The sequence below is a fragment of the Balaenoptera ricei genome, chromosome 1 (assembly GCF_028023285.1).
Source record: "Balaenoptera ricei isolate mBalRic1 chromosome 1, mBalRic1.hap2, whole genome shotgun sequence".
Classification (NCBI taxonomy): domain Eukaryota; kingdom Metazoa; phylum Chordata; class Mammalia; order Artiodactyla; family Balaenopteridae; genus Balaenoptera; species Balaenoptera ricei.
The window spans coordinates 40,022,026-40,049,089 of NC_082639.1; the positions used below are offsets into that span (position 1 = coordinate 40,022,026).

Here is a 27,064-nt window from a genome sequence, read left to right on the forward strand (position 1 = left end):
TGGATTTGGAGAGACTGTTAACATTTGCACTAACACCTATACTCTGGACACAGCAGTTCATCCATGTGTGGATGGAGCAAGAAGCAAACAACTCCTTGTAACAGTCAAAGTTGATGACATAAGATCAGTACCTAAAAGTTCCCGAACAGGACATTTTCATTCTTGTTTTATACAATCATATCAAACTGGTAACCTGGTCCCCAAGCCCACTCTACATCATAAATAGAAAGTTTGAGGAGGAAAGAAATTCTGAAATAATGAGACAAAGTTTCAACAAGGGAAGGACTAACACCAAAGCAGCATAAATGCTAAAAACTAAACAAAACAAGAGTCAGAATAGTGTGGAGGCGGTCATTGCTGGCACAAATGGCTCTCCTCTACCTTCATAGCCCTGCATTTACATTGGCTGATACAATAACTGATGTTCAGATTGGGAAGCCAAAATCATCAAGAATGCAATGAAATATATCCAGGATCCTTTGTTTTACGGAGGTTAGGAAATAATGTGAAAAATTTAGAAGATGTTCCAGTCAATAGTTAGAAGAATATTATAATGAAAGTATAACAGAACTATTGGAAAAATTCAGATATTCAGAAACCACTCATTAGGATTCAAATAGTAGAGGTTTCCACTTTGAGGACTTTGTACCATGGAGAATGTAAAGCCTATCCTGACCAATAGTTTTCTTTAAAGGCAAAGCGAACTTTCTAATGCCATCAGAGCTAATCCCTTTTCCAATTCGGATTCAACTTGAAACATCACTGCTTTTTAACTTAGTTCATCTCTGACTGCACCTACTTTCAAGTGTAACATCAGTCATCTCAAAAACCACTTATATGGTGCAGATAATCCTGCAAAGAGACTTTCAGATGAGAGCATGATGGTGTGTGGCTGAAAAATAAGCTGATTTTTTATGCTTCCTGCCCCCTCCACACAATCTTCACATTTGGTTTAAAAAATCAATACTAAAGAATTGCAGTTTATATAATGTATGCTCTTGCCAAGCAGCATCGATAGTATCTTAATTGTAATTATTCACATCTGGCAAGACTTCAGATCTCACTGGACACATTTTCTCTTCATATCTTATAAACATTAGGAACTTAAGGAAGGCTACATCCTTTAGCATCATGTATAACCTAACATGTCAGAGAATATTCGGTGTTTCCAGTTTGCTAGTTTACCTTCTGACAAGTTTTGTGAAAGAGACGGGAATAAAACTAACTTGCATTACATACAAGATGCTGCCCACACAAATACCAGAAAGGGAAGCAAAATGAACAGCCAGAACATATGGCACGAGCTGACAGCATAAAGAAACTAGTTCTGCATGAGTAACAGGGAACATCTTGAAATGTACAAGACATATGTGTTTTAGGAAGAAGGCTGAAGTGTTTCATAATAAAAACAGGACAAAGTGAACCACGAGTGCTGAATAAAGTTTTAATTAAAAATGGGTTTTTAGGCTTCAATGTGAATATACAATATGCTTCGCAGATGGATTTTATATTTAAGTCTTATCCAAACCAAAAAGTAAGTGAGAAAAATAAAGCTTCTGAAAATGACACAGAGGCTAAAATGTATGTAAACAATAGAGAATTCTGGTACAAACAAACAAGAATGGAAGAACAATCCTTCTGTCACCCATTTTCTGCTTGCACATTGCATAAGTAGATCATATAACCTACCTTTGGTGCAAACATGTTTCTTCTCGGTTTAAATACATAATAGACACACACACTTAGGAAACAGCTGAAATGTCCAACCACAGAGGAATGATTAAATTAATTCATAGCACATTAGTGCAATATTAGGTAACTATTAAACATACATTTATGCATCATTTTAGAAAAATGAAGAAATGTGTATGCGTTACCATTAAACTAGTAAGATACGAAATCTGTTTAAAGAAACAAATGACTTTGTAGAAATGCACAGAATATTGCAATAAAACATACAAAAATATTGCAAGTTATCTCAAGTTTTTATTGATACTTTCACATGAGTACTTTATAAATCTTCTAATTTTTATGCAGTATTGCTTTTTAAGATCAGAAAATAATTAACATTTGATAAGTCCAATTAAAGTTGCAATATTTTCCTAGAAAAATTGATATAAAAACAATGATTATAAGTTTATTGGAAAATGTTTTTATATTAATCTTTGATGTCTGACTTGTGGAACTTACCTATAGTTTTGTTCTTGGTCCAAGGCAAGAAAGAATTATCCCTAAGGTTCACTGGCTATGGGCAAACAATGAATGAAATGCAGATATCTAGCAGACAAAGACGTGACAGTTATGCTCTTTGTGTACACAGGGCCAATGGCTACACTTTTCTGTTTTTTCCTTGAAAAAAAAAGTCTAAACCAAACATAAAAAGCTATCTAAAGCTCTTTCCAATGCATTTAAACAGCTGAGTTTAAGCTGGAAAATCTATGGCAATGATTTTAGTGTTTGAAAGTATCTTAATGCCAGGAAATACTCTTCTATTACAAAATATTTATTTTTTAAAGTTCAGCTGCGGTTTGAGTTTTATGTGATATCTTTAAGATGGATCAAAAGCAAATTCAGGAATAGCCTTTCTTACGAGGTTTTCTAAAGGTTTCATTTCATTTTGAAGCTGTATTTACTTATCGTCAATGCTCCTTCCCTATGTGAAACTCTATCCAGGCAAGTGATCGACTTGCTGTCCTCAAACACACTTAGTGAACCCTTATTTCCACACCTTTATGCCACTGCTCAATTTTTTTCCACTTAAAGTACTTTTCTCTTTTCCTGGCTATTCTAATCCAACCCATGCTGCCAACTGAACTCATATCCTTCCTCTGTATTCATGAAGCCTTTTCAGACAAATGACTAGTTCTCTCCATCTTTTGAACCCTTATTACTCACTGACTCTTCAGTAATTATAGATTCCTATCTCTTTACTGTGGTCTTTTCAAGTATTTATGTCATCTGCTAAATTAGACTGAAAATTCCGTGAGAACATTTAAGAAGTATTTTTTATGTCATCCAAAGTGTTTGACATGCAAGTGCTCAATAAATATGCTGAAAGATGAAAAATGGCTGGAGAAACATAGGCTACAAAACTCTTACCTTTGGTCTTAATATGACCTTTGGGATGTCAAATATATCTGCTAATGATATTATGAGGACAAAATGGCATTACTTGAGCCCCTAAATATTTTTTTTGGTTTGAGGACAGAATTCAAATTCTATAGTAAGGCATATGAAGAAGTGCCTTGATGTAATTTCAACATACATTTCCCCCTTATCTTGGGCCCCCATTTCACCGTACACCCTTGTACTCTAACCACAGTGAACTCCTTGCAGTTCCCTGAAGATGTGGTGCTTCTTTCATGCCCACACCAGCTCCGATGCCCTGCCCCTCCTCTTCTGATAAAATCATCCATTAAGATCAAGATGAGAGACTGATTCCTTTGTGACGCCTTCCTTCACTCATTAAGGACGTGGTTGCTTCCCTCTTCCATGCTCCTAAAGAACCCACCCAAACATCTCCTTCATATATTTACTTGTATTATATATTTATAATATATATATTTGTTTATATATATATATATATCCACAATAAACATTTTATAACAGACCGTATTATAATGTGTCTGTGAGAGGTCAGGACATATTTATTTTGTATTATTTGCCCAATGCCACTCACAATATTTAGCTCATAATAGGTACTTGATGTTTGCTTAATGAATGCATAGATAAATGTATGAGCTTGATAACTGTTTAGATGAAGGGAGAAAAAACCCTGGTATTTAAAGGTTAGCCACGGATACCCCCCAAGGTATATAATTCACATGGAAATCAAGAGACAGCCATAAACCTTCTTGGAGCTCAAGGTATTTTGTGCCTACAATACAAAAACATTCAGATGATGAAGAGGTTAACAAAATGATAACATTTTAAAAGAAGGAGAAATTTAAACCAGCTGAAAAAAGGCCTTCTTTCTCCTTAATAGAGAGGAAGCCATGAAGAGGTGACAGACTCATGGTTCACCAACCTGGGCAAACATCACAATCATCTAGAGAGGCTCAAAAACTCTTAAAGACTCTTTAAAAAAGTTAAATTTATTGCATCAGGATCTCCAGAGGCTGAGATGAGGAAACTATTTTTAACTGCTTCCTAAGTGATTCTCATCAGTCAGGATTTGGAAATACTGAACTGGAACACAACCAAAATCTTTACCAGCTTTAGATCTGGATGCTACAGAGTCATGCCTGTTCCACTAATGAGATGAACGTTACATGCGTCTCAGATACTCTACATTTGCATCCTATGCCTGGGGAAAGGTTACTTCCAAATTATGACAATTTCCAATGATTTGTGGTAACCAGATCACTGAATTCTTTAAAGCCCATGGAAATCTTTATTACTAAACCTTTCTAGTAGAGCTGCTAACTAGTTATAAGCTGGCTAGTTTAATTTCCCTCACTGTTCAATGGACTGGAGGTGTGTTCCTAAGTGGGTGAATTGGCCAACAAGTAGGGACAGAGCAGGGAGAAGGAAAAACAAATGGCTGGAGCTATTTACAAACATATCAAAAAGTCTGAATAATGGAAAATAAGCCTCCTCCATATATAGAAGTGATCAATCACTGAGAATCAAGTATCGTCTCTTAAAATCCAATGTGAAATCCAATACTTAAGGAAAATCAAGCAATAGTAGGAAAAAGTTCAATAGAATATTTATGAGGAAATACTAATATATGGGTTTAAGTCCTCATTCAGCCACTCATACCCCCCACTGTGTGACCTGCAAGAGACATTTAACCCAAATTTGAGTTTTCTCATTTGTAAAAGTGTAGATTATAACCCCTGCCCTACCTAATTCATAAACATGTACGGAGAAATACAAGCTATTATTTATCATAAAAGTTTAGTGGAAATAGTTTTTCTAAGGCTTTAAATGTTTGGTGGATAAAAATTCACTGAAGTCAAATGTTCTTTTTCTTCCATTTTCCCAACATAAACACTTGAAAATACTTTCTAATTCAAAAGCTGGTATCTTTTCTCTCACTTAGCAAAAACAATTACCCCCCTGGGTTTCCAGTGGAACTGAAATTAGTTTGACAGTTTTTTGTTTAAGATTATCAACAAAAACCTCTCCAAATTATGCAGTTTCTATGCCAAAACACATTCTTTATGCTGCATAGCTGTAGGAATGTATAATAAGTGAACAACTGCTGGGCCACAAAGGAGAGTCAAGATAGAATATTTTTTCTAAGAATATTTTTTCTATCCTCCAGGATAATGTGAAATATTTTTAACACGTTCTTCTTGAGTGGTAGATTCCTTTCAAATATAGTTTTTTATTTAGCAACAGAATATCATAAACAGGGGGAAAAGGGGGCTATACTAAATAACTGTTTCAGAAAACATACATGTTTCAGATGAGTCCAATAGATAATCAGTCAGCTATGTAACAATAACAACAACAATAATAATTGTAGTAAATCATATCGTTTATACAGCCCTTACCATGTTCAAGGCCTTGTTTTAAGCACTTTCTATTTGTTAACTAATTTAATATTCATAATGACCCCATGGGATTGGTAATAGTATCTTCATTTTACAGATGACAAAACTAGAAACAAAGAAATCAGGTAATTCGTCTAAGGTCACACAGTTATTAAGTGGTTGAAGTGTGATTGGAATCTAGCAGTGTGACTCCAGAGGCTGTGTATTTAACCACTAGGCTATTTTTCTGAGCAGTGAATAATTTATATGCAGTAAGATGCAATAACTAAAATATAACACTCATTAGCCAGCAATTTCCAAAAACATGTAAATATATTTTTAAATTTATTTTACGTATATCTTAGGTTGAGATCGCTAAAGAAAATTTTTGTAATTAACATTTTTTAAATTTAAGACTTCTAAAAAATTACCTGGTAAACCTTAGTCTATTTAAAAAAAGTTTTGTGTGCATGTGTATATGTACGTAAGTGCACGCACACACACACACACACACACACACACACACACACACATACATATATCTCTGTGACTAGTGTCAAACAGTATAGTTTTCTGAAAAACGTGATTGCTCAATCACATTATTATAAATTCTTAAGACTTGCAGGGACGTGCATCTGGCTGAGATGATCCAGGGTTACTTCTATTGAATTAGGGTGATTTACTTTAACTTCTACCTCTAACATCCCCCAAATCAAAAGGATATGGTTAATTTACAAAACATAACTGTGCTAAATCCAAAATAAACAAAGGACAAAATAAACTTCCTACTATCAAAACTGGTTAATAGGACATACCCTCAAATTAAATTTATTTTTGTTTTAAAAATAATACCTTGACAAGTGAGAGAAGTCACATATAAAGTTGAAGTGGACAATATTCTCAAAGACTAAAGTCATGCGTTTAGTTTCACTTGCAAAATCTATGTAAAACCTCTACCGAAGTGCACAACATATACAAGGTTAACAGGATTTTAAATATTATAGTAAAAATAATGATGCTAAGGTAGCTGTCTATGCCTGGGTGGATTTATGCACAAAATGATGAAACTAATGAAAGAGAAAGGGTATTAAATCAATTTTAAGCATCTACTATTTTTCAGGTACAATGCTAGTCACTTTGCATCATTTACCTAATATGTTCTTCACAGTAACCATTCTAGGTAGGTATCATTCTCATTTTATAAATAAAAAAATTAAGGTCTAATATCTCCAGACAGCACCACAGTGTAGAATACAAACCCAGGTATATGACTCTTCTCATAATACTATACAACCTACATAAACTAAATAACTAGTAAATTTAAGAGCCATACCAAAAAAATCTGAATAATTTGGTCTTGGGTCTTAAAATAATTTTGAAAAAATTTTTACATTTATTCCATTTTTTTTCTCCAATCAAATCTTCAAGATCATTCAGAATACCACCTCTATATTGACTTGGAATTTTAGTTATTACAGTTATACTTTATTGAGCACCATGCATTGTACAACATGTTCCACATGCATTAACTCTTTAAATGATCACAAGAAACCTATGAAAATAGCTTCCATTTTACAAGTGAGAAAACAAGTTCAGAAAAGTTAAGTAACACAGAGGTGACAAGGAAACAGAGAAAGAAATCTGAGGTCTGTTCAACTCTACAAACAACAGTATTGCTATTATGCCAGATGGAATATTTTTCAAACTGCAAATTTCTTTTCCCAGATCACTTCCAAAAAGTAATTAGGATAGTGCCTAGTATATGTAGAAGAATGTCCACATTTACTTTCCTATTTAATCCTAATGCTCTATGAGAAACGGAGGGCAGTGTTTATTAATATCCTTTTCCACAGGTAAAACAAATGAAGTTCAGAAAAGTTGTGAAGAAAGTGCTTTTTCTACTATTCAGTGTTGTTGTCAATGCCCTAGAAATAGAACTTTCTGAAAACATATATACATAAATCCTTCTTCAACATTTTATTTGCATATATCACTAATTTTACTAAAAAACAAACACACAAACAAAAACTCCAGTGAAAAATGACTTTCACTGATAAAAGTAAGCCTCTAATAGGATACACTTAATCTCAATTCTATTACATATATTCAAAGGCATTAAAGATTTTCTCTCACCTTATTTCTGAACTATATCATAAACTCAGAAAGCTAAACTTCTTTAAACTTATACTGCAACAGAAATGTAGTGATGCTTCTGACACTTAAAGTCTATTTTTTCTGATATTAATATAGGCACCTATGCTCTCTTGTTTACTATTTGCATGGAATAGTGTTTTTCCATTCCTTCACTTTTAGCCTATGTGTGTTCTTAAATATAAAGTGAGTTTCCTGTAGACAGCATATAGTTGGATCTTGTTTTATTATCCATTCAGCTACTCTATGTCTTTTGATTGGAGAGTTTAATTAATTTATGTTTAAGGTAACCATTGATAGGAAAGGACTTAATTTTGCCATTTTGTTGTTTTCTGTTTTACATTTACTTTGTTCCTCTATTCCTCTCTTGCTGTCTTCCTTTGTGCTTTGTTGATTTTTTTATAGCGACATTCTTTGATTCCTTTCTTTTTTTATTTTCTGTATCTTCTTTATGTTTTTGTTTTTGTTTTTTTTTTGTGGTTACCATGTGGCTTGTTAGAATGTCCACTACCCAAAGTGATATACAGATTCATTGTTATGCCCATCAAAATCCAATGACATTTTTTTATAGAAATAGAAAAAACAATCATAAAATCATATAGAACCACAAAAGACTCAGAATAACCAAAGTGATCTTAAGAAAGAACAAAAAAGCTGGAGGCATCACACTCCTGATTTCAAACTAAATTACAAACCCATAGTAATTAAAACAGTATGGTACTAGCATAAAGACAGACAAATAGCAATGGAACAGAATAGAGAGCTCAGAAATAAAGTAACACATACAGTCAGCTGATCTTTGACAAGGGTGCCAAGAACATACAATGGGGAAAAATTGTCTCTTCAACAAGTGGTGTTTGGAAAATTGTAGTATCCACATGCAAAAAAAGAAAAAAAAAAAAAAAGAAATTGGACCCTTACCTTATACCATGCATAAAAATCAAGTCAATGTGGATTAAAGATTTAAACATAAGACCTGAAACTGTAAAACTCCCATAGAAAATATAGGGGTACATCTTCTTGACATTGGTCTTGGCAATGATTTCTTGGATATGACACCAAAAGCAAAGGTAACAAAAGCAAAAATAGACAAAGTGGAACTACATCAAATTAAAAAGGTTCTGCACAGCAAAGAAAATAATCAACAGAATGAAAAGATGACCAATGGAATAGGAGAAATTATTTGCAAACCTTATAGCATTTCTATCTATTATAGTACTTCTCTCACCGTTAATAAGTAAATGTCAGTCTCCTCCCACAAACTAGGGTCAGGAACTAGGTTTATGTTTATCTCTAGATGTCAGTCAGTGCCTTGCAGATTGCCTGAAACTGAGTAGACCTTCAATAATATTTGTTAACTGGGAGAATAGTCACAAGTTCTGGCTGTCTAAGGAACTTCATATAATTAAGCTCAAAGTATATCATTCAGAGATAAATAATACTCTCATAACTCAATAACAGAAAGTTGGCTTTTCCCTCTTACCTCTTCATTTTGTACATAAATTTCTAGCTAGTTAGACAATCTGGGATTGGGAGGAAAATATCTTTCTTAATTTCTAAAAGGGTGGCCCTCAAACTAACTCACTACCACGATGGCCTCAGTAGTAAGTAAAAAGCACAATTACTTGGTTTCCATTACTCTCAGGGCGCCTATTATGGTCACATACAAATTAGGACATGAACAACATAGAGCTTTTGTTTATTTTGATCTGAATTCATTATTTTGATCTGACTTCAAAAATCCATTTTGTATTCTTGAGTTCTCCTAAGTTCTAGATCTTTAACTGATTACTGGACATTTTCCTCAACCCCACCTCCACCCTCATAAAAGCTGATCAATATTGAGTTTATTCCATCTTGGTTTCCTGTTCACAAAAGTCCTTCCCATCTTTCAATGTCCAGCTCAAAGGTTACCACATCTAATGCTGCTCCAGGCCTGTTGTTCTCTTTGTGGTCCTCTTAACTGTCCCACCAAAGCATTTGCAACCTTGTACACAATCTCTAGCTAAAGCACTTGGAGTTTCCTGAACAATCATGCTCTCTCCCATTTTCACACTTTTGCAGGTTCTGTTGCATCAAGCTAGCATGCCCTATCCTCATTCTTGCATTCTTATATCATAGAAGTTACCAAACCACTGTCAATGTTGAAATACACTGTTATTTGTCTCTCTCAATAGAATCTGCATGCTTGTGGAAAGATACATCTAAAAATTTTATACTCTATATCTAACACAGTGCTCAATAAATATGTGATAAATGGGTGAATGAGTGCTTGAATGTGTAACTAGCCTAAGTTCCTAAGGTAAGATAAAAATAAACCTAATAATTGTAAAATGGTTGAGTCACTTTGGAAAACAGTTTGGCAGTTCTTCAAAATGTTAAACATAGAGTTTCCATATGATCCAACAATTCCATTCCTACGTGTATACTCAAGAGAAATAAAAAGATATGTCCTCACAAACTTCACAAATGTTAATAGTACCAGCATTTTTCATAATATCCCCAAAGTGGAAACAATGAAATGCCCACCAACTGAATGGCTAAATAAAATGTGATATATCCATACAATGGATTATTTTTTAGTAATAAAAAGAAATGAAGTACTGATACATGTTACAACAGGGATGAGTCCTGAAAACATTATGCTACGTGAAAGAAGCCAGACACAAAAGTCACATATTATATAATCCCATTTATATGAAATGTCCAGAATAAGCATAGAAACAGAAAGCAGATTAGTGGTTGCCAGGAGCTGAGGGGAGAAGGGAATGAGGAGTGATTGCTAATGGGTACAGGATTTCTTTCTGTAGTGATGAAATATTTTATAAATAGCTAGTGGTTACAGTTGCACAACTCTGCGAATATATTAAAAACCACTCAACTGTATACTTTTAAAGGGTGAATTTTGTAGTATATTAACTATCTCAAAAAACCTATTATTAGAAAATGAACACGATAATGAGAATTCTCCATTTGGTCCAGATTTTTAATCAAGGGCATAATCTTTGAAATCACAACACAACTCTGCTGCCTAGAACTTCCTAATCTTCTATATTGATCAATTACAGAATTAGAAAAATGTTGGAACATTAAAAGGTCATTCTAAATTAACCCCTTCCTCACCTTACAGGTAAGAAAACTGAGCTCCAAGAAGGATAAATGACTTAAACAAAGTTATACAAATAGTAGTGAAACCAGGGAGAACTCATTCTCAGTCCAATGACTCATCTTTTTTCTTAGTTGAATTAACATTTTCCTTCCTAAAATCCCAGGTTCTTTTTTTTTTTTTTAACTTAAAGGAAAAGTTACATTAAAAAGAAGAAGACAGACCTATTTATCTTTCATATTAAGCCTAATAACTATTACTAGATTTTAGGGGATATTAAAAAAGATTAAAAGAAAAAACTACTGCACCTTTCTGATTCTTTCAATGAGAAAAGGCAACTATTAGTACTTAAAGGTTTTACTCTTAAAAGATAATACAACATAAGAATTCGCAGTAACAGTTAAGGATAGCAACAAAAACCACTCTTTCCCCTAGGGAATGGAAATAGACACTTAGCAAAGATGCTACATATGTGGAAATTTACATCCGATCCTTCAGAGAGATGTCAAATTTAATCCATAGGAAAATGTCTTTCAAAGTATCACTTTCTAAAGTTCCCCTTTGAGACCCATTTTTTGGTGGCCTTTGTATGACAATGGCAAATATACGTGCAAGAAGTAATTTTTGTGATACTTATTCACTCAGGAGATTTTCTATGAGAGCAAATATTTTCTTTAAAGTTCATATTTGTTCTTTTCACCAGAAGCAACTTTTAAATGGAGGAATTTTTCATTTGTTTCTACCAAAGGGGAAAAAATACTAAGTTTCATTGAACATATGATTTTTTTAAAAAACCATCATTCAATGACCTTCAAAAGCTTATACAAAACAACAACATATAACTTATAGCCAGAGGGTAGCTCAGTGATTGTGTAGTCCAGTATTTCCCTGACTATGTCCACATGTACCTGCAGATGGCATTTCAGAGGAAGTATGCGGAGTTGGGGGAGCAGAATGGGAGGGGAAAGATAACCATAACAACAAATATTGTTACACACTCAATTTAGTTTAGGAAATTCTGGGTTAATTCAATAAATATGTAATGAGCACCAACTATGTGTCAGACTTTCTTCTAGATGCTAGAGCGAAACATATTTATGCCAGGATTTCTTAGAGCCTCTAACGTGCTACTGTTTACTATGACTAAGATGACCATAAGTAATTTGTCTGGACAGCTCCAGTTTACCACTGTTTTTTCAGCATCAGTAGCACCCCTTTTCACTCCTGTTATCATACGCACGACTCTCTAAGTTTGAGGGGTGTGAATATAATGCATAGATTTTTCCTAAACTTACATGACCAATGAAATACTTGTATTTCCTATAGCCATCTCCTAGAACAGTGGTCTACAGAACATGGTTCAGGAAATGCTGACCTACTCCATTCTCTCCATTTGATAACTGAGGAAACTAAGGACCAGAGATCTAAAGCCTAGGACACCTGGCTCCTATCTCTGATGTGCTTTCCAATACCTTGCATATTGCCGCAGATAAAACACTCAAACACAAAGTAAAAAAGTCTTATTATTGGATAACAAGTATTACGTATTTTCTCCTATTACAAAAATAAATCACCCAATTTTACATGCTGATTCCAATTTAAATAGAGTTTAACTCAAGTTTTTTCTTTTAAGATCATAACTATAAAATTAACCAAAGATGGAGTCAATGAGAAAACATTACCTTGTAGTCAACTCTTCAAGTTTATAAGCCAAGTTTACCATTTCCTATTCTCTGCTTTTCTTCCACTCACTCTGGTAAATACAAGGTAACTGATTTCTTCATATCTTCAAAGCCTCACTTGCCTCACAGGTGTGTTTGGGGCGTGGGGGAGAAGCTAATTTTATCAACTAACAACTTTCTAGTACAAAGAGTTACGCTCTAATATTTTCCTCCCCTTTATGGTTCCAAGTGTCCTTTAAAGTAAGGATGCTACTTTCTTGGGCTATTTGATACCTATGAAAACTCTAAAGAGATGAAATTACAATATAAGTCCCTTATTCTTTCTGAGTCTCTACAGGCTTATTAACAAAGGCTATTTTCTGATTCTGGATGCACCAAAGATATGGCTCTAGAAGAAAATCATGCAAAAAATTCTGTCTTTAAAAATCAGTTATTCACATTGTGGATCACCCATGGCCATTCCTATTCCTAGCTAACTGTTAAGCATTTTAAGTAACCTAGGTAGTTCTTTTTAAAAAGAGGGAGTGAATGATTATAGAAACTTTAAAAAGAAAGCTGTATCTTAGGAGCTAAGACATATCAATAACATTTTCTGAGGGAGCAAACGGTAGAAAATACTAGTTAAAACAGGGTTTAAACTCCTGGGAAATTCATCTTTGTACAGTGTATCTTTTTGCTCATGACCAAGAAAAGGGAGTTAATAATAATAATTAAATCTTAGACAAGATAACCGGTCAAGTAGGTGAAAAGAAAATTACAAGGTGATTAAGGCAGAAGAACATTTCTAGAGAGAATCTGTGTTTGGATTTGTAGCTGGTGATATGAGAGAGATGTGACAGAACAGCCTTCTCAGAATCAGAATGGAGGTTGCGATTGTGTTGCAGAGCTTTGACTTTTAGAATATAGCATTCTTTACTGTGATTGGAAAAAGAAGGCTTGCCCATGATAATTTATCATTTGAAGTAATAAACTTATTCAAGTCTAACTACTGTACTCAATTAGAACCACCTGCTTAAAAGAAAAGGAATACAGATACTGATCACATCAAATGTTTTCATTGAGAAGTTGACAAGGACACTCATACAGGTTATCACCACTGGTCTCAGCAGCTTTCCTGTGTACGAGAAACAGAACTACCGGCCTTTTTGTATAAGTTCCTGTACATCTTGTCCATGCTGTTCTCAAAGGTGGGTCGGTGGGATTTTCCTTTATAAGAGGCTGCCTTGTTGGACCAGTATTCGCCATCATCCAAATGGACAGTGCCACGTGGCTGCTGACATGAGCTATAAAAAAGGATATAAAAGATTAAAACAATGGGGAAACAAAATGAGAGGTAGTAGTACTATATAAATCAAATATTTACTAAGTACTTTATAGGTGTGTGGTACTCTGGGCTTTGAGATATAAAATATGACAAGGCTTATGCCTTCAAAGAGTGACACTATTTGCATGCAACAATTACAAAACAATAAAATGAAAATGGTATGTGAGAGTTAAAAAGAAATTCTGAGAAGAGAGAGGTGCGGCAAGGTAAAAGCAGGGCACAGATGGTATGGTATGGCCAGTTATGAGAGTGCTTGGTCTCTAAAGTCAGGCAGACCTGGAACTGAATTCCAGCTCCGTCTTTGTAAGCTGTGGGAACCTGGGCGATTTATTCAATTGTCCAGGGTCTCAGCTTCCTTTACTGTATTTTTGCAGTATTGTTGTAAAAATCAAAGAGAATATATGTAAAGTGCATAGTACAGTGCTTACCTGGCACACAAAAGTTATTAAATATAAAGCATTAAACTACTAGGTACTTTATATATATTTATACATATTTATAAAAAATCTTACAACCCTCTGAGGTTGGTAACTGTGGAAACTGAGACTCAGTGAAGTCAAGTGACTTGCCTAAGACTATTCAGGTAGTAAGCGGCAGAATGGAAAAGGATACCATTTCTGTGGCTCTAATGTCCTTTCCACTGTGGCATGCTATTGTCCTCAAGGAGCAGTAGAAAATTAAACTGAATATGAATCACTTTTAGAAAACGGAAGACAAGGTGGAAGAGTCTGTATTTGAAGCGATAGAGAAATACTGTTATTTTGAGGGTGCTGAAGAAAAAAGAGAGAGAACAGATAGAAGCTATAAAATAGACCAGGACTTGGCTCGTTGTAATGGGAATGGAGAAGAAAAGGCAACTCTTTCTGAAGGCTTGATAGTGCTTTTTTTTTACTTGCTAGAAATAAAACATTGACTTTTTAAAAGACTGAGTTTATTTTATTTTTTAAACAAATAATGAACCCACCTTAATAAATTAAGTGCTTGTTATAGATAAGACCTCTCAGGCATGTTAGAGATTATGGAGTTTGTGACATATAAAACTGTATGTCCTTGCCATTAAATGTTACAAATATTGTCTTCATATATTTGGAATCTCACTCCACACAAAACAATTTCCTCCCTGACTTATCAGTCCCATGATGTTACTTGCGAATTGTGAAATAGGAACTCTCGGAGCTGGATATCTGTAAAAAGAATTTGCTATTTCACCTGAAGTCAATCTACCACCTGAACTCAATAAAAGTGGTCACAAAAAAAGGCACAAAGTGGCTGTGTTATCATTCTTAGAGCTTGCCACAGTGTCGATGAGGATGTAAAGTAATGAGAACACTTACATACTTACTTTGTAAAACCGTTTGGCATGAGTCAGTAAGGTTAAATATGCAACTTCAACCCAACCACTTGGCTCCTAGGTACCCTGGCAAAATTCTTGCATATGTGTACCAGGAGACATGTACAAACATGTTCATAATCACACTCTTCATAATAGAGCTAAGAATTGCAAGCAACCTAAATATCCATCTACATTAGAACAAATAAATCAAGTTGTAGTGAGTGCATACAACGGTATAGTATACAGAAGAGAAAATTAACGATCTATAGCTACATGCATCAATATAGATGAAACTGAAAAATCAACTGAGTGGAAAAAAAGGAAACACAATACACAGTTATAATTACATTTATATAGAATAGTTTAAAACAAGGAAAATTAAATAATTTATTGCTTAAGGATAGATACATGTGTGGTGTAACTATAAAGAAAAAAAAGAGAAGGGTTATCAGAAAAGTCACAATAACAGTTATCTCTGTGGAAAGGGATGCAATTGGTTAGGGGCATAGGTGGCTTTATTGGTATAGGTTATGTTCTATTTCTTAAACTGGATGATGAGTAAATGGATATTCATTTTATTGTTGTTATTTAGGACACACAAATCTTAAGTATATTCCTCTGTTACAGTTGATATATTTTATAATAATATTAAAAAATTCACTTCTGTGAATCATGACAATAGGTCTATTTCCTGATGGCTTTGCTAAAATGGGATTCTACTTCATACTTTCCAGCAATATTACTAGATTCTATCAAACTTTCTTTACACCTGGTACCATCTCTTTCACACTGGAAAATTCTGAAAATAACAAACATGATTATCCTTACTTTTACTTTGTTCATTCAGCTTCAGAGAGGTAATTAACACAATTTCTAATAATGTTAGTATAATCTTTAAAATTTTTCAAAAGGCCTTAGCCAAGTCTCAAGGCTATTGCTTTCATATAGTTTCCACCTTTCTTTCATTAGCTTTGCTTAAGAAATAGTCTAGCCAACTGAATACAATTTCTTTCATACAATTTCTCACCAAGCCCTACTCCTGCCTAAAACAGTCACTCAAAACAGTTTTTTGGACAATTTGAGTCAAGTGATAGAGAAATCACACACACAAATACATTAATAGAACTTCTTCTGCATGTACTTTGTACTTCTGCAAGTATATCTACCAGCCTAAGTCCCCACATTTGCCTCTGTTCCCTCATACTACTTCAGGAGTCCCACACCTTGTGTTTTGTTTGTTTAGCTGTATTTGGTTTATTTGTTGCTTTCTTCGTTTTATGTCAAGTCATGCACTAATTAATATTTCACAAAACACAGATCTGTCCCTAATCTCCCTGTTGTCCACAGTCATCAACTTTACTGCATACTGATGGTCAGATGATAATATTCTTTTCTGAACTCTGTATTTTCCTGGGCTAGTTCTACCACAATAAACCTAGACAACAGAAATTTGAATTTTTATTAAGCTACTACCCAAATCTCAGAAAGGTAAGCAATAGTAGGGCTGCTAACTTTAAAAATCATTGTGTAGGTTTTTCTGAGATTGTAAATCAAATTCCTAATCCCTATCATAAATTATCATATGAATGAGTAAATGAATAAATAAAATTCAGAAATCTTTTTAGGAGCAACTGTGAACCTGATAAGGATCTGTAAAAAAGAGCTAAAGTGGCCAAAACAGACATCCTAATGCTTTTAAAATCTTGTAAATTTTGACAGGAAGTTTATTTCTATTTAAAATTGCAAAATTTTCAATTTAGTAAACAGTACTGTAGGTCTCTGGAGAGAATTTGGGAATTGGCTCATCCTAGAAGTCTGAATTGCAAAATAGAGGTGTTTGCAGAACAGGTTCTAATACACATGGACAGGTGCAAACAACGAGTAGTAGAATCTTAAAAGCAACATTTACTTCCAGACATGGAAGTATTTGGCTATATAACTAATAAATTGTGAACATATTGAGTCAGTTCTGATTTTCCATTATTGGGAATATTAATAAGTTTACAATGTGTAAGCAACACTTAAAAAGTCTTATTATAGTAATAGACTTTTAAAGACTACACTTCTGTATTTTACCATGAGTATCTCCAGCATTCATTCATTCAAAGCATTCAAAGTTCCTACTCTACAAAACACTGCATTAGTGCTATATAACATAAAATGGTTATCTTTAAAGCAGGGATAAAGTTGCTATTTTATTAAATGCAGTACATTTTTTGGCAATTTACTCTTGCTACTTGAATAGGGAGCCCTCTATTTAATAATGACAAAGCTATTAAGAAAAAAAAGACAAAAAAGAACAGAGACCAGGATAATATCTGAGAACTGAGCACTTTCAAATCTTAAATGTTGCTAAGGTATAAATTATAAATTTATTTTTTAAGGCCTAGCATATATACAGAGAAGAGAAAGGTCTCAGGCAGCTTAACATGGAGTAGGATACTAGTATTTTGCTTACAGAAGGGTAAACTCACTTGAAACCCTGACAGTGTTTTCTATATCAGTATGAAATGAAGACCAGGTACATACTACTTTACACATAGTTTTCAGATAAAATATCTATAAGGTGATATACATGAAAACGAAGGTCAGAGGGTAAGATGGATATGCCACGCAAATAATATTAATTCTAATAAATAACTGGAAGGTCATGAGAATAAAAAAGTTGGCCATTTGCCATTTGTACTCAAATAACCAGAGTTGAAAGTGACATTAAAAGATGATGATGCATATTCTATACTTTAAACTTGTGATCTAAGATTCAATATAAAGACATAATATGAGATGAATTCCTTCCCATAATACTCTATAAAGGTTCCTATCAAGCAAAACTTTGACAAAACGTGTAGAATAGTATTGAGGATGTGATGTATGCTCTATAGACATTGAATGGATGGATGATGGATAGATTGATGGATGGATGGATGGACGGAATGTAGGAAGGAATATACTCAAAATCTTGGAGTTCAGAATAGATGATAGGGAGAGACTATACTATGGTCTAATAAAATCTGTAAAGCATTTTGTATCTTTAAATATACCACACAAAGATAAAATGTCATTAAAGACATCAAAATTTACTGATAAATTATAGCAGTAGTTCTCAAACTTTAATACACATCAGAGTCATCTGGAGGGCTTATTACAACTCACATTACTGAGCCTCACCCCCAGAGTTACTAATTGAGGATGTCTGAGATGGGGTCCAAGAATTTGGATTTCTAACAAGTACCAGGGTCAAGCTGATGCTGCTGGTCTAGGAACTACACATTAGAAAGCACTAAATTAGTGGCTTTTCTATAAAATTTTAAAAGCTTTGGGAAAAAAATTGCATGTTGCCATTCATCTTCTTCTATTATTTGCAGAAACTATACAGTAAACATTAATAGAAGTCTATTCAAATGAATATACTGAAGACTGGTTACTTATACGTTATTTACTTCCCTTCTCTGAGTAAGTATGTGCAGAAATGAGCCACTGACAACAAATAAGGTCTAACAGCTTTCATCATTATTAATTCCATTGTTGATTCCTTATCTAGAGATGTTATTAAATATCACAACCATAATATGTGATATTTAATAATAAAGAGTTTCAGCAAATGCAACTGATCATTATTAATAAAAGACTCAATTTTAATATTTGAACTGTTTTTTTTAAATTGAGCTCCTAGTACATGTCAGAGACGTTGATGGGCAGTCAAAAAACAAAGGTAAGCAAAACATCTGTGCCTCACACTTAACAGAAGGGGGCAAAACAGACATATAATGAAATGATCACTGTGAGATAAATATTGCTAAATGAAATTATATATGTGAGAGGAAGTGGCAGGATAAAGGAGAAAATGACTAACAGTCTGCTGAGGTCATAAAAGGTATCTCAGAAGAGGGAATAACTTGAATTTAGTCCTAAAGAATGAGTAGGCATTCACTAGATAAACAAGAAAACATTGGTTATTCCAGACATCATACTGTAACAGAACCAAGGCACAAATTAGTCTGAAATATCAATAAAAACACCAGGTAACACAAAATCCAAAGAATTCAAATTAGATTTGAGCAACATTTTCTCACTTAAAACTGAAAGCTTCTTCTTAGTTACTCAAGAGACTTTAAGTCTATATATTATTTAGACTTTTTTTCTTTCATTTATTAGTACTAAAGACATCTTGGTAAATTCATCAAGTTAATCAGATAGTGAGCAATGGGCAGGAAATGAAAACTATAGTCAATCTGTGTTATTCAAAAATATACAGTCAAAGTTTAAATTACTCAGTTTGAGATTCTGTTATAAACAATTTCATAATTAAAGCATTTATATTGAGCATATTCCTACTGTTAATAACCTGCAAAACATGCACAATAGAAAACAGTTTATATCAATAGCTAGTTCCATAAAAGAACAACACAGCTAAAAATTTGGGGCAATAGTCATAAACGGCCAAGTCATGTTCTAAACATGAAATTAAAATTATTTTTATCTTCTCCTCTCTTTTTGTGGCCAACTCCCATCTACATGAAGCATCATCTCATGTCTGGTCTTTAGTTAGGACTAATGCTCAAATTGAATAATGATGCCAGAAGTGTACTACAATATAGAGAAATTTCAACATCTTGAAAACTGAAGAAATTTGAAAAATATATAGAAGGTACTAAAAGGAGAAAGAGCATCCCAGGGCCCTGGAAACTGGCAAGGCTACCACAGCAAATGTCTAAAATTTTCTGAAACATAGGCAATATGAAAGTTGAAAAGGACATCTTCATGGGTAGTAAATTCTTTCCCCAATCCAGCTCTCAAATCCCAAATTATTGGACGTAAAAGGTCACTTAATAACTCCTTGATAAGAGATTTCTTTCAAGTGAATTTCATTCCCAAAGGTGATGGAAGACACAGGACAGCTAGCATGGATAGGCTGATGCCGGGAAGATGAAATAACAAGCACTCTAATTTGCCATTCTGCTCTTCCCGCAGAAAACATGGAACATCTGCTGTACTCCATGGCTGATAGTCACAATGTATATCTAGATCATAAGATAAAGGATTGAGTCCTGGGCATAGTTTTTCCTGGGAAAAATATGAAAGAAAATCATTTCTATCTCTTCATGAATATTCTCTATTTGACTGTCATTATACTTCTCTTTAGTTCTTTAAACATAGCTGCTACATCCCCAGGGCTGCCTCAGGAGGTTTCTAGTAACTCATTTTTCATGTGTATGGATCACACTTTATGGTTTCTTTGTATGTCTCATAATTTTTTGTTGAAAACAACAATTTAGATAAAAATTGTAGCAACTCTGGGTTTTCACTCCTTACCAAGTTGTTTTTGATTATTTGTTTAGTGACTTGCCTGGACCTATGCTGTGAAGTCTGTTTCCCTTGCACTGTGTAGTTGCTGGTGTCTCTTCATTTTTTTTTTCAATTATTGTTTCTATTTTTAAGCCTGGCCTTCTAGGGGTTGCCCCTGCGTCAACATAGCTTGATGACCAACAAATGATTGGTCAGAGTCAATAATCCTATAACGTTTCCATCTTTTGCCCGTGGACCTATGTGTGGCTTAGGGAATACATTCGAAGTTTATCTGGTTGATAAATCTGCCCTGGAATTTGCTTTCTGCCTTCATGAGGCCTCACGCTCAGCCATGGAGTAGTGGCTCCCTAACATGCCCTCTGGTCCCTCCTGCACATGTTTACAGCCTGACACATACACATAATGTTCTAGACTACCAGGGATACGTAGACCTTTATCAAGGACAACTGTGGCTATCTTGTCCTTGGATTTTTGTTGTCTGCCCCAGTAAGCAGTAAGTTAAGACCTCAAGCCCTCCCTTATTGTTTGCCAGTGGGATCATTATTGTTTCCATTAATCCCCCCACACATGAAATTTCCTATGCTATGCGCCATATAAAGTCAGTCCCCTCTGGCAGCAGAGCTGCCTGTCTTTTGGCGTGACTGCCCCAGTAGAACTTCTGTGCTGAGGAGCTGGGGGTTGGGGGTTGGGGACTGAAGCTCCAGGCAAGATGCCACAGACTCCTACTGCTCTTATTGAGCTTCAGTAGATTTTCTTGATAAACGCTTCTCAATTTGTTATATTCCTTTGGTCAATTTCCAGAGTCCTTAAATTGTTGTTTTTGACAATTCTGTTCAATTTTGTTGCTTTTGGAGGAGAGGATTTGCTGAGCTCCTCACTCAGCCATTCCAGAGGTCCGTGCAGACTTCCTCTTGACCCCTGTGTCAATGGATGTCTGCAGAGGGGTAATTTTTAGCCAAGATCTCAAGTTCCCTCTTGATTTCTGCTGATAGAAGCCTTAAGGCAAGCAAGTGGGTGACTACTTTGAGGGTGGGTTCTCTCATCTTTGAGATGGAAAGTAGAATGGGGTGACTTCTTGGCCTACTATATAATATGACTTGGGGATAAAACTAAAATAATACCCTGATCAGTTCAGTAGCTTCTGGAGCTAATATCAAAGATACTCTTATAAAATGTCTTGAAGCACTGACCACTGTGTCCTATTGGTCCAAGTATGTCCTACTGGTCCCAGAGAAGCAGCAAGGAATATAAAGGAAACTCAGAAATGTGTAAGCAGAACTTTCCTGATGCTCTGCTTAACTCTCTCACTTGAGAGGTTCTAAAACAGTCTCAGGTGACCAAAAGCTTAGCCATTAACATTGCTTGGTGAACTGGAAAAAGAACCAATACTAAGGTTTATGACAAACTTTAAATAGAAACCAGTGTTTTGCAAAATATGGTCCTTATATTACCTTCACTAGAATCATTCATGATGTTTTTTAAAATTCAGATTTCTAGGTCACACCTCTGTATGTTAGGAACCAGAATCTATGGAGGTAGAAAGTAGAAATCTATATTTTTAAGAAGCATATTATACATACAAAAGTTTGAAAATCAGACCCTTTGCTTTATCAACCCTACTCACTTCTTATCCCAATTAGAATTAATTACGTGGATACAGAACCCAAAATTGGGATGCTAATCCATATAACACAAATCTAAGAATTAGAAGTTTAAGTAACAACAATAAAGGGTACAAATTCTTCCTCAAGGTATGCACTTTCTTGGCCCTTCCTTTTCCCATTTGGATTGCTTCTTCTTCAGACTCATTTAAAATACACTACTTTCCTTCATGAGAGACCCAGGTTTCCTCAAGGATGGGAAGCAGTAACTTTGGACAGGAGTTCACACTTATACTCTGTGTAAGGGACAAAAGGAAAAGTCCTCACATGTTCACGGAATGCCTAGCCTAGCTTACCAGGGCAAAGATCAGAGATTTCAGTCCAAAACACCAGTTAGCAATAAAACATATTCCATTATCTGGAGCTTTTTTCTTACACTTGTTTTTTAGGAAACTCAGGAAGGTGGAAGCCATATAGTAATCAGTGGTATAGCATCAAAGGCCTCAGAGAAACTTTAGTTATATAAACTCACAATTTACATTCAGTTTTTAATACCACACTTAATGGCAATTAACACAAAGTTTTCAAAAGCCTTCACGAGATTTGCTAGTATAATTTTGCAAAAATTGTATTATTACTAACATTTCTGAAATTTTAGGGTAGAAGAACTGAATTTCTCTTATGTTATTAAAAAAGGCTTACTCATGATCTAAATTATGAAACCTGCTGTTTCCTCATTTATTCAGGATGAGAATAAATACACTCTGAAATAAGTCCTGAATATGTGGATTTGCAAGGCAGCCAAATACACTAGAAATCTTAAGTAGGATGAAAGGCACCACCATTAATTGACTATATTTGTTTTCACTGAAAATTTTCAGTAAGGCAAACATTAAAATACTATAATAGGATTTTATATAGTTAAAATAAAATATAAATAAATAAATAAATATTGAGTCTAAATTTGCCACAAATCCTGCAGATTAAAAACCAGGTTATTTTTATACTAACTATGAGAAGATCTCTATACACTGCATTAATCAAGTTCATACCTATCCTCTGGGTCACTGTCATAGGCAGAGTCTCTATATAAAAGGCCTCTTTTCAGTTCCAGTTCATCTTCTTTCTCTGGGTCTCTCTCATCCTGAAAAATTTAAAGATTTCCATTAATTTACTTTATAATTAAAATGACACCCATGTTTCTGTGGTAATTGTTCTCCCCCTCCCCCAATGTAAGGAATTGAATTAAATGCTGGATTTCTTAGGAAAGAAACAAAAGGGTAAGTGAGAATTTACTATTCTGTTCAATAAAACTAATACAGTTTTATTATAGTATCACTAATACTGCTTATCAAAGACTAGACACACAGTAGATGTTTCTTGAACCAATGAATAAATAGGAATGGATACTGTGTCAAGATATGTAATAAGATGTGTAGTAAGTAATAGCTTACACATTGTTATGTGGACTCCTAAAAGATTATACTTGCACTCTGAAAAATAAGTATTTGGGAAAACTATGTAAATCTAAGCATTTTAACACATACCTATGACTTACAAAGGAAGTGATTTAGAATTATTACTCGTATACCAAAATGCAGTAACAAGCCACAAGAAGTAAAAATGAAAGGCAGGGTAGTTGGAATCAAAACACATGGCTCCTCCTCCTTCTATGGGCAGCCTGTTCTTTACTTCTGAGAGATCAACTCAAGGGCATAAGAAATAGAATTCTAAAGAGATAGCTTTGTAAACTATGTCATTCACATAAGGATGTTCTTACATATGGTAATTTTATATAATTTAGTATCAAATATCTTTCTCAACTACTAGCTAATACCCTTGTTCTGCAGTCAAACAGGAACAGAAATAAAGAGAACTGATGGTAAAAGGAACCAGTAAACCCAAACAGATTGCTGTAGGGATTAGTATTAATAAGGTGGTCATTCACTTTATGTAAGAAATCAGCTGAACAAAGATTATCAAGAAAAATGATTTTAAAAATTTGGTGATGGCATGAAATTAGGAAGAGAGCACTCAGTTAAAAAATGTAAGCAATAAATAATAGAGCAAGTTTAAAAATCACAGAAAATGTGAATATATATTTAGAATTATTATAACTTCTAGGTGAATTGAGCCCTTTTACCATTATGAAGAAACTCCATTTATTTCTATTAATGCTTTTTCCCTTAACATTTTTTTGGTCTGCTATTAATATAGCTACAATAACTTTCCTTTAGTCAGTGCTTGGATGATATATATTTGTACTTTTATTTTTAACTTTTCCTTATTATTATGTTTACATCTTTTTCTTAAATAGTATATAGATGGATGTTGCTTATTTTTGTCCAGTCTGATAAGCCAATGAAGTAGAGCATTTACTCTATTAATATCACAGAAAATGTAATCACCTGTAATGAGTACAAAAGACACTGCAAAGGAAAGTGTAAGAAATAAGACACTATGTTAATATGTTTTCAATCTTCAGAAATAGAATATATTGCAAGAAAAACTGAATGAAAGAGATGTAAATGACGTTGAATTTTAAAATTCTATCCTTGGAAGAAATATTAATTTCTAGATTATATGATAAGTGATATCAGACATAAACATAAATCAATATTCCTTGTTTAATTTTGTCAATACAGTTGAAAAAAATAATTTTTGACCAGGAGTAATAAAAAATGTAGACTAAATTTTAAAAGTTTATATATGAAAAAAATACAAAAGGGCCTTAAAAATCTGAACCTCAATTATTCATTGAATAATACCCCTATTTTGAGCTGGGTACTTACTATCCTAGACTCTGAGGATAGAAAGATGACTAAGACATGATTCCTGCACACATGTGGAATAAAGTTTGTCTATTCTGTGAATCTCTATGAGTAGAATGGATCAACAGGTAGAATTATTATGAGATCTAATAAAGGACAAAATGAGGAAGAACTTCCTAATTAATAGAGCATTCTAAAAACAGAATGACTGTCTTAAGAGGGAGTAAGATCACAATCACTAAAGCCATTCATATAGAGCACTAATATCTATCTAGAATCAAGGAGTTCAGGGAGGGAAATTCCGCCCCAAGAAACAAAAAGGACTATATGGACTTCATGGTTATTCTCTTCAAATTTTAAGACTATTTTGTGACATTTATATATATTCAAACACATACATATCTCTTATAAGCATCCTTGTATAAGCTTTTTTTTAAAAGATCAAGTTATACAAAAGCAGAGAGGCAACAAACATCATACCTTATCATAAGCCATTAACTATGACTAAAACAAGTATTAGAAGAGATACATCATTCCCATTAGTGCCAGAAAAATATATTTCTGGAGCATAGGGAAGTGATTCCCCTCTTATTTCTCACCAACATTCCCATTTGTCCACATGTAAACACAGGAAAAGATGCATGACACCAATATTTGTTCAGTTCCTTCAAGGTATCTAGGACTGAGTTAGGTACTTCTTAAATGAATATCTTGTAAGCCTTCAATAACCTTATGAAAAAGGCACTGCAACTTGGAAAAATTAACAACGTGCCCAAAGATACAAGTTATTAAGTGGCAGAGCTGGAACTTAAACCCAGATCTAACTTTATTTACATTATACTGCCTCCTGCAATGCAAATAAGCTGGACTATAAAATCAAAATCTCCATTCCAAACCATTAGATTATTCTCCAGTATGAAAATTAAGCTCAAACTCTTTCAGCTAATATCTATTCAGTTAGTTTTTTATGAGGGTATTCTGAAATAATTTAGCCCAGAAGAAACTTTTTCAGGATTTCCATGAAGAAACATTTTTCTTTCAGAGAAAGTCATTAATAAAATGACGTATTATTAAAAGAAGCTGTGGGCTCTCCTTCCCTGAAAGTGGCAGTAAGTTAAATGTTCTCTTAAGATTCCTGTCATCAACGATCACCATCTTATACATGTAACTGACATCATTCTTAGAACACCCCTGGAACAAAGAAATAAAAGATACCCATACATGCTTGCAAACTGAAAAATTTAGGACAAAAGTGATTCAATAGTCTATGATAAAGCAAGAACTAAAAGGTAGTCATCCCACTAATTAAATAGTACTTAATAAAACATACACCTGTCATTCTCAAATGAAATTCTCATATATAGTTAAAAAACCTATAAGATGTGCTTCATTGCTATCAAATTCAAAACTTTATAATGAAGTGTGTACAAGAACAAGAATTCCAATAGAATTTAACCACTAGTTCTAATTTGCATTATCACCCTGGACAATTAATGCTTCAGTTTCCTAAATCATAATGTAGAGAAAATTTAGAGTTGTTCAAAGTCACAAAGATAAGAAGTTGCAGAGCTTGTCTTGAACCAGGTTTTTCTAATTCTGTAAACTGATTTATATTGTAAGTATAATAGAGGATAATAAAGTTTAAAGGGAAGACCACTTAAATGCTAATTTTTACAAACTTCTGGAGGCAGAGTGTGGAAAAGCATGTGTGATGGTTAATTTTATGTGTCAGCTTGGCTTAGCCATGGTACCCAGACATTTGGTTAAACATTATAATGGATAGTTCTGTGGCGCTTTTATGGATGAGATTAACATTTAGTGACTGGATTCTGAATAAAGCAGATTGCCTTCCATAATGTGGGTGGGCCTCATCTAGTCAGTTGAAGGCCTTAATAGAACAAAGACTGATCTCTCCCCAGGAAGAAGGAATTCTGCCAGCAGACTGCTTTTTTTTTTTTTTTTAACTTTTTATTTTATATTGGAGTATAGTTGACTAACAATGTTGTGATAGTTTCAGGTGTAGAGCAAAGTGATTCAGTTATACATATACACGTATCTATTCTTTTTCAAATTCTTTTCGTGTTTAGGTTTTACATAATATTGAGCAGAGTTCCCTGTGCTATACACTAGGTCCTTGTTGGTTATCCATTTTAAATATAGCAGTGTGTACATGTCAATCCCCAACTCCCCAAACTATCCCTTCCCCCCACTCTTCCCCCCTGGTAACTATAAGTTTGTTCTCTAAGTCTGTGTTCGTTTTCAGTTTCTGTTTGTAAATGTTCATTTGAATCATTTCTTTTTAGATC

General features: G+C 34.0%; 1 protein-coding gene across 4 annotated transcripts in view; it reads right to left on the reverse strand.

Moving 5' to 3' along the window:
• Window positions 1–12,245: 12,245 nt before the first annotated feature.
• Window positions 12,246–27,064, reverse strand: part of SPATA6 (spermatogenesis associated 6) — a 150,782-nt gene continuing 135,963 nt past the window's right edge. For all 4 annotated transcript variants that reach the window (XM_059898336.1, XM_059898327.1, XM_059898317.1 and 1 more), the window contains 2 exons: window positions 23,040–23,131; window positions 12,246–13,705 (listed from right to left, as the gene is read on the reverse strand). In XM_059898336.1, the coding sequence (XP_059754319.1) occupies window positions 13,525–13,705; window positions 23,040–23,131 (273 nt within the window). In that variant the 3' untranslated portion in view covers window positions 12,246–13,524. The remainder of the gene's footprint in view (window positions 13,706–23,039; window positions 23,132–27,064) is intronic.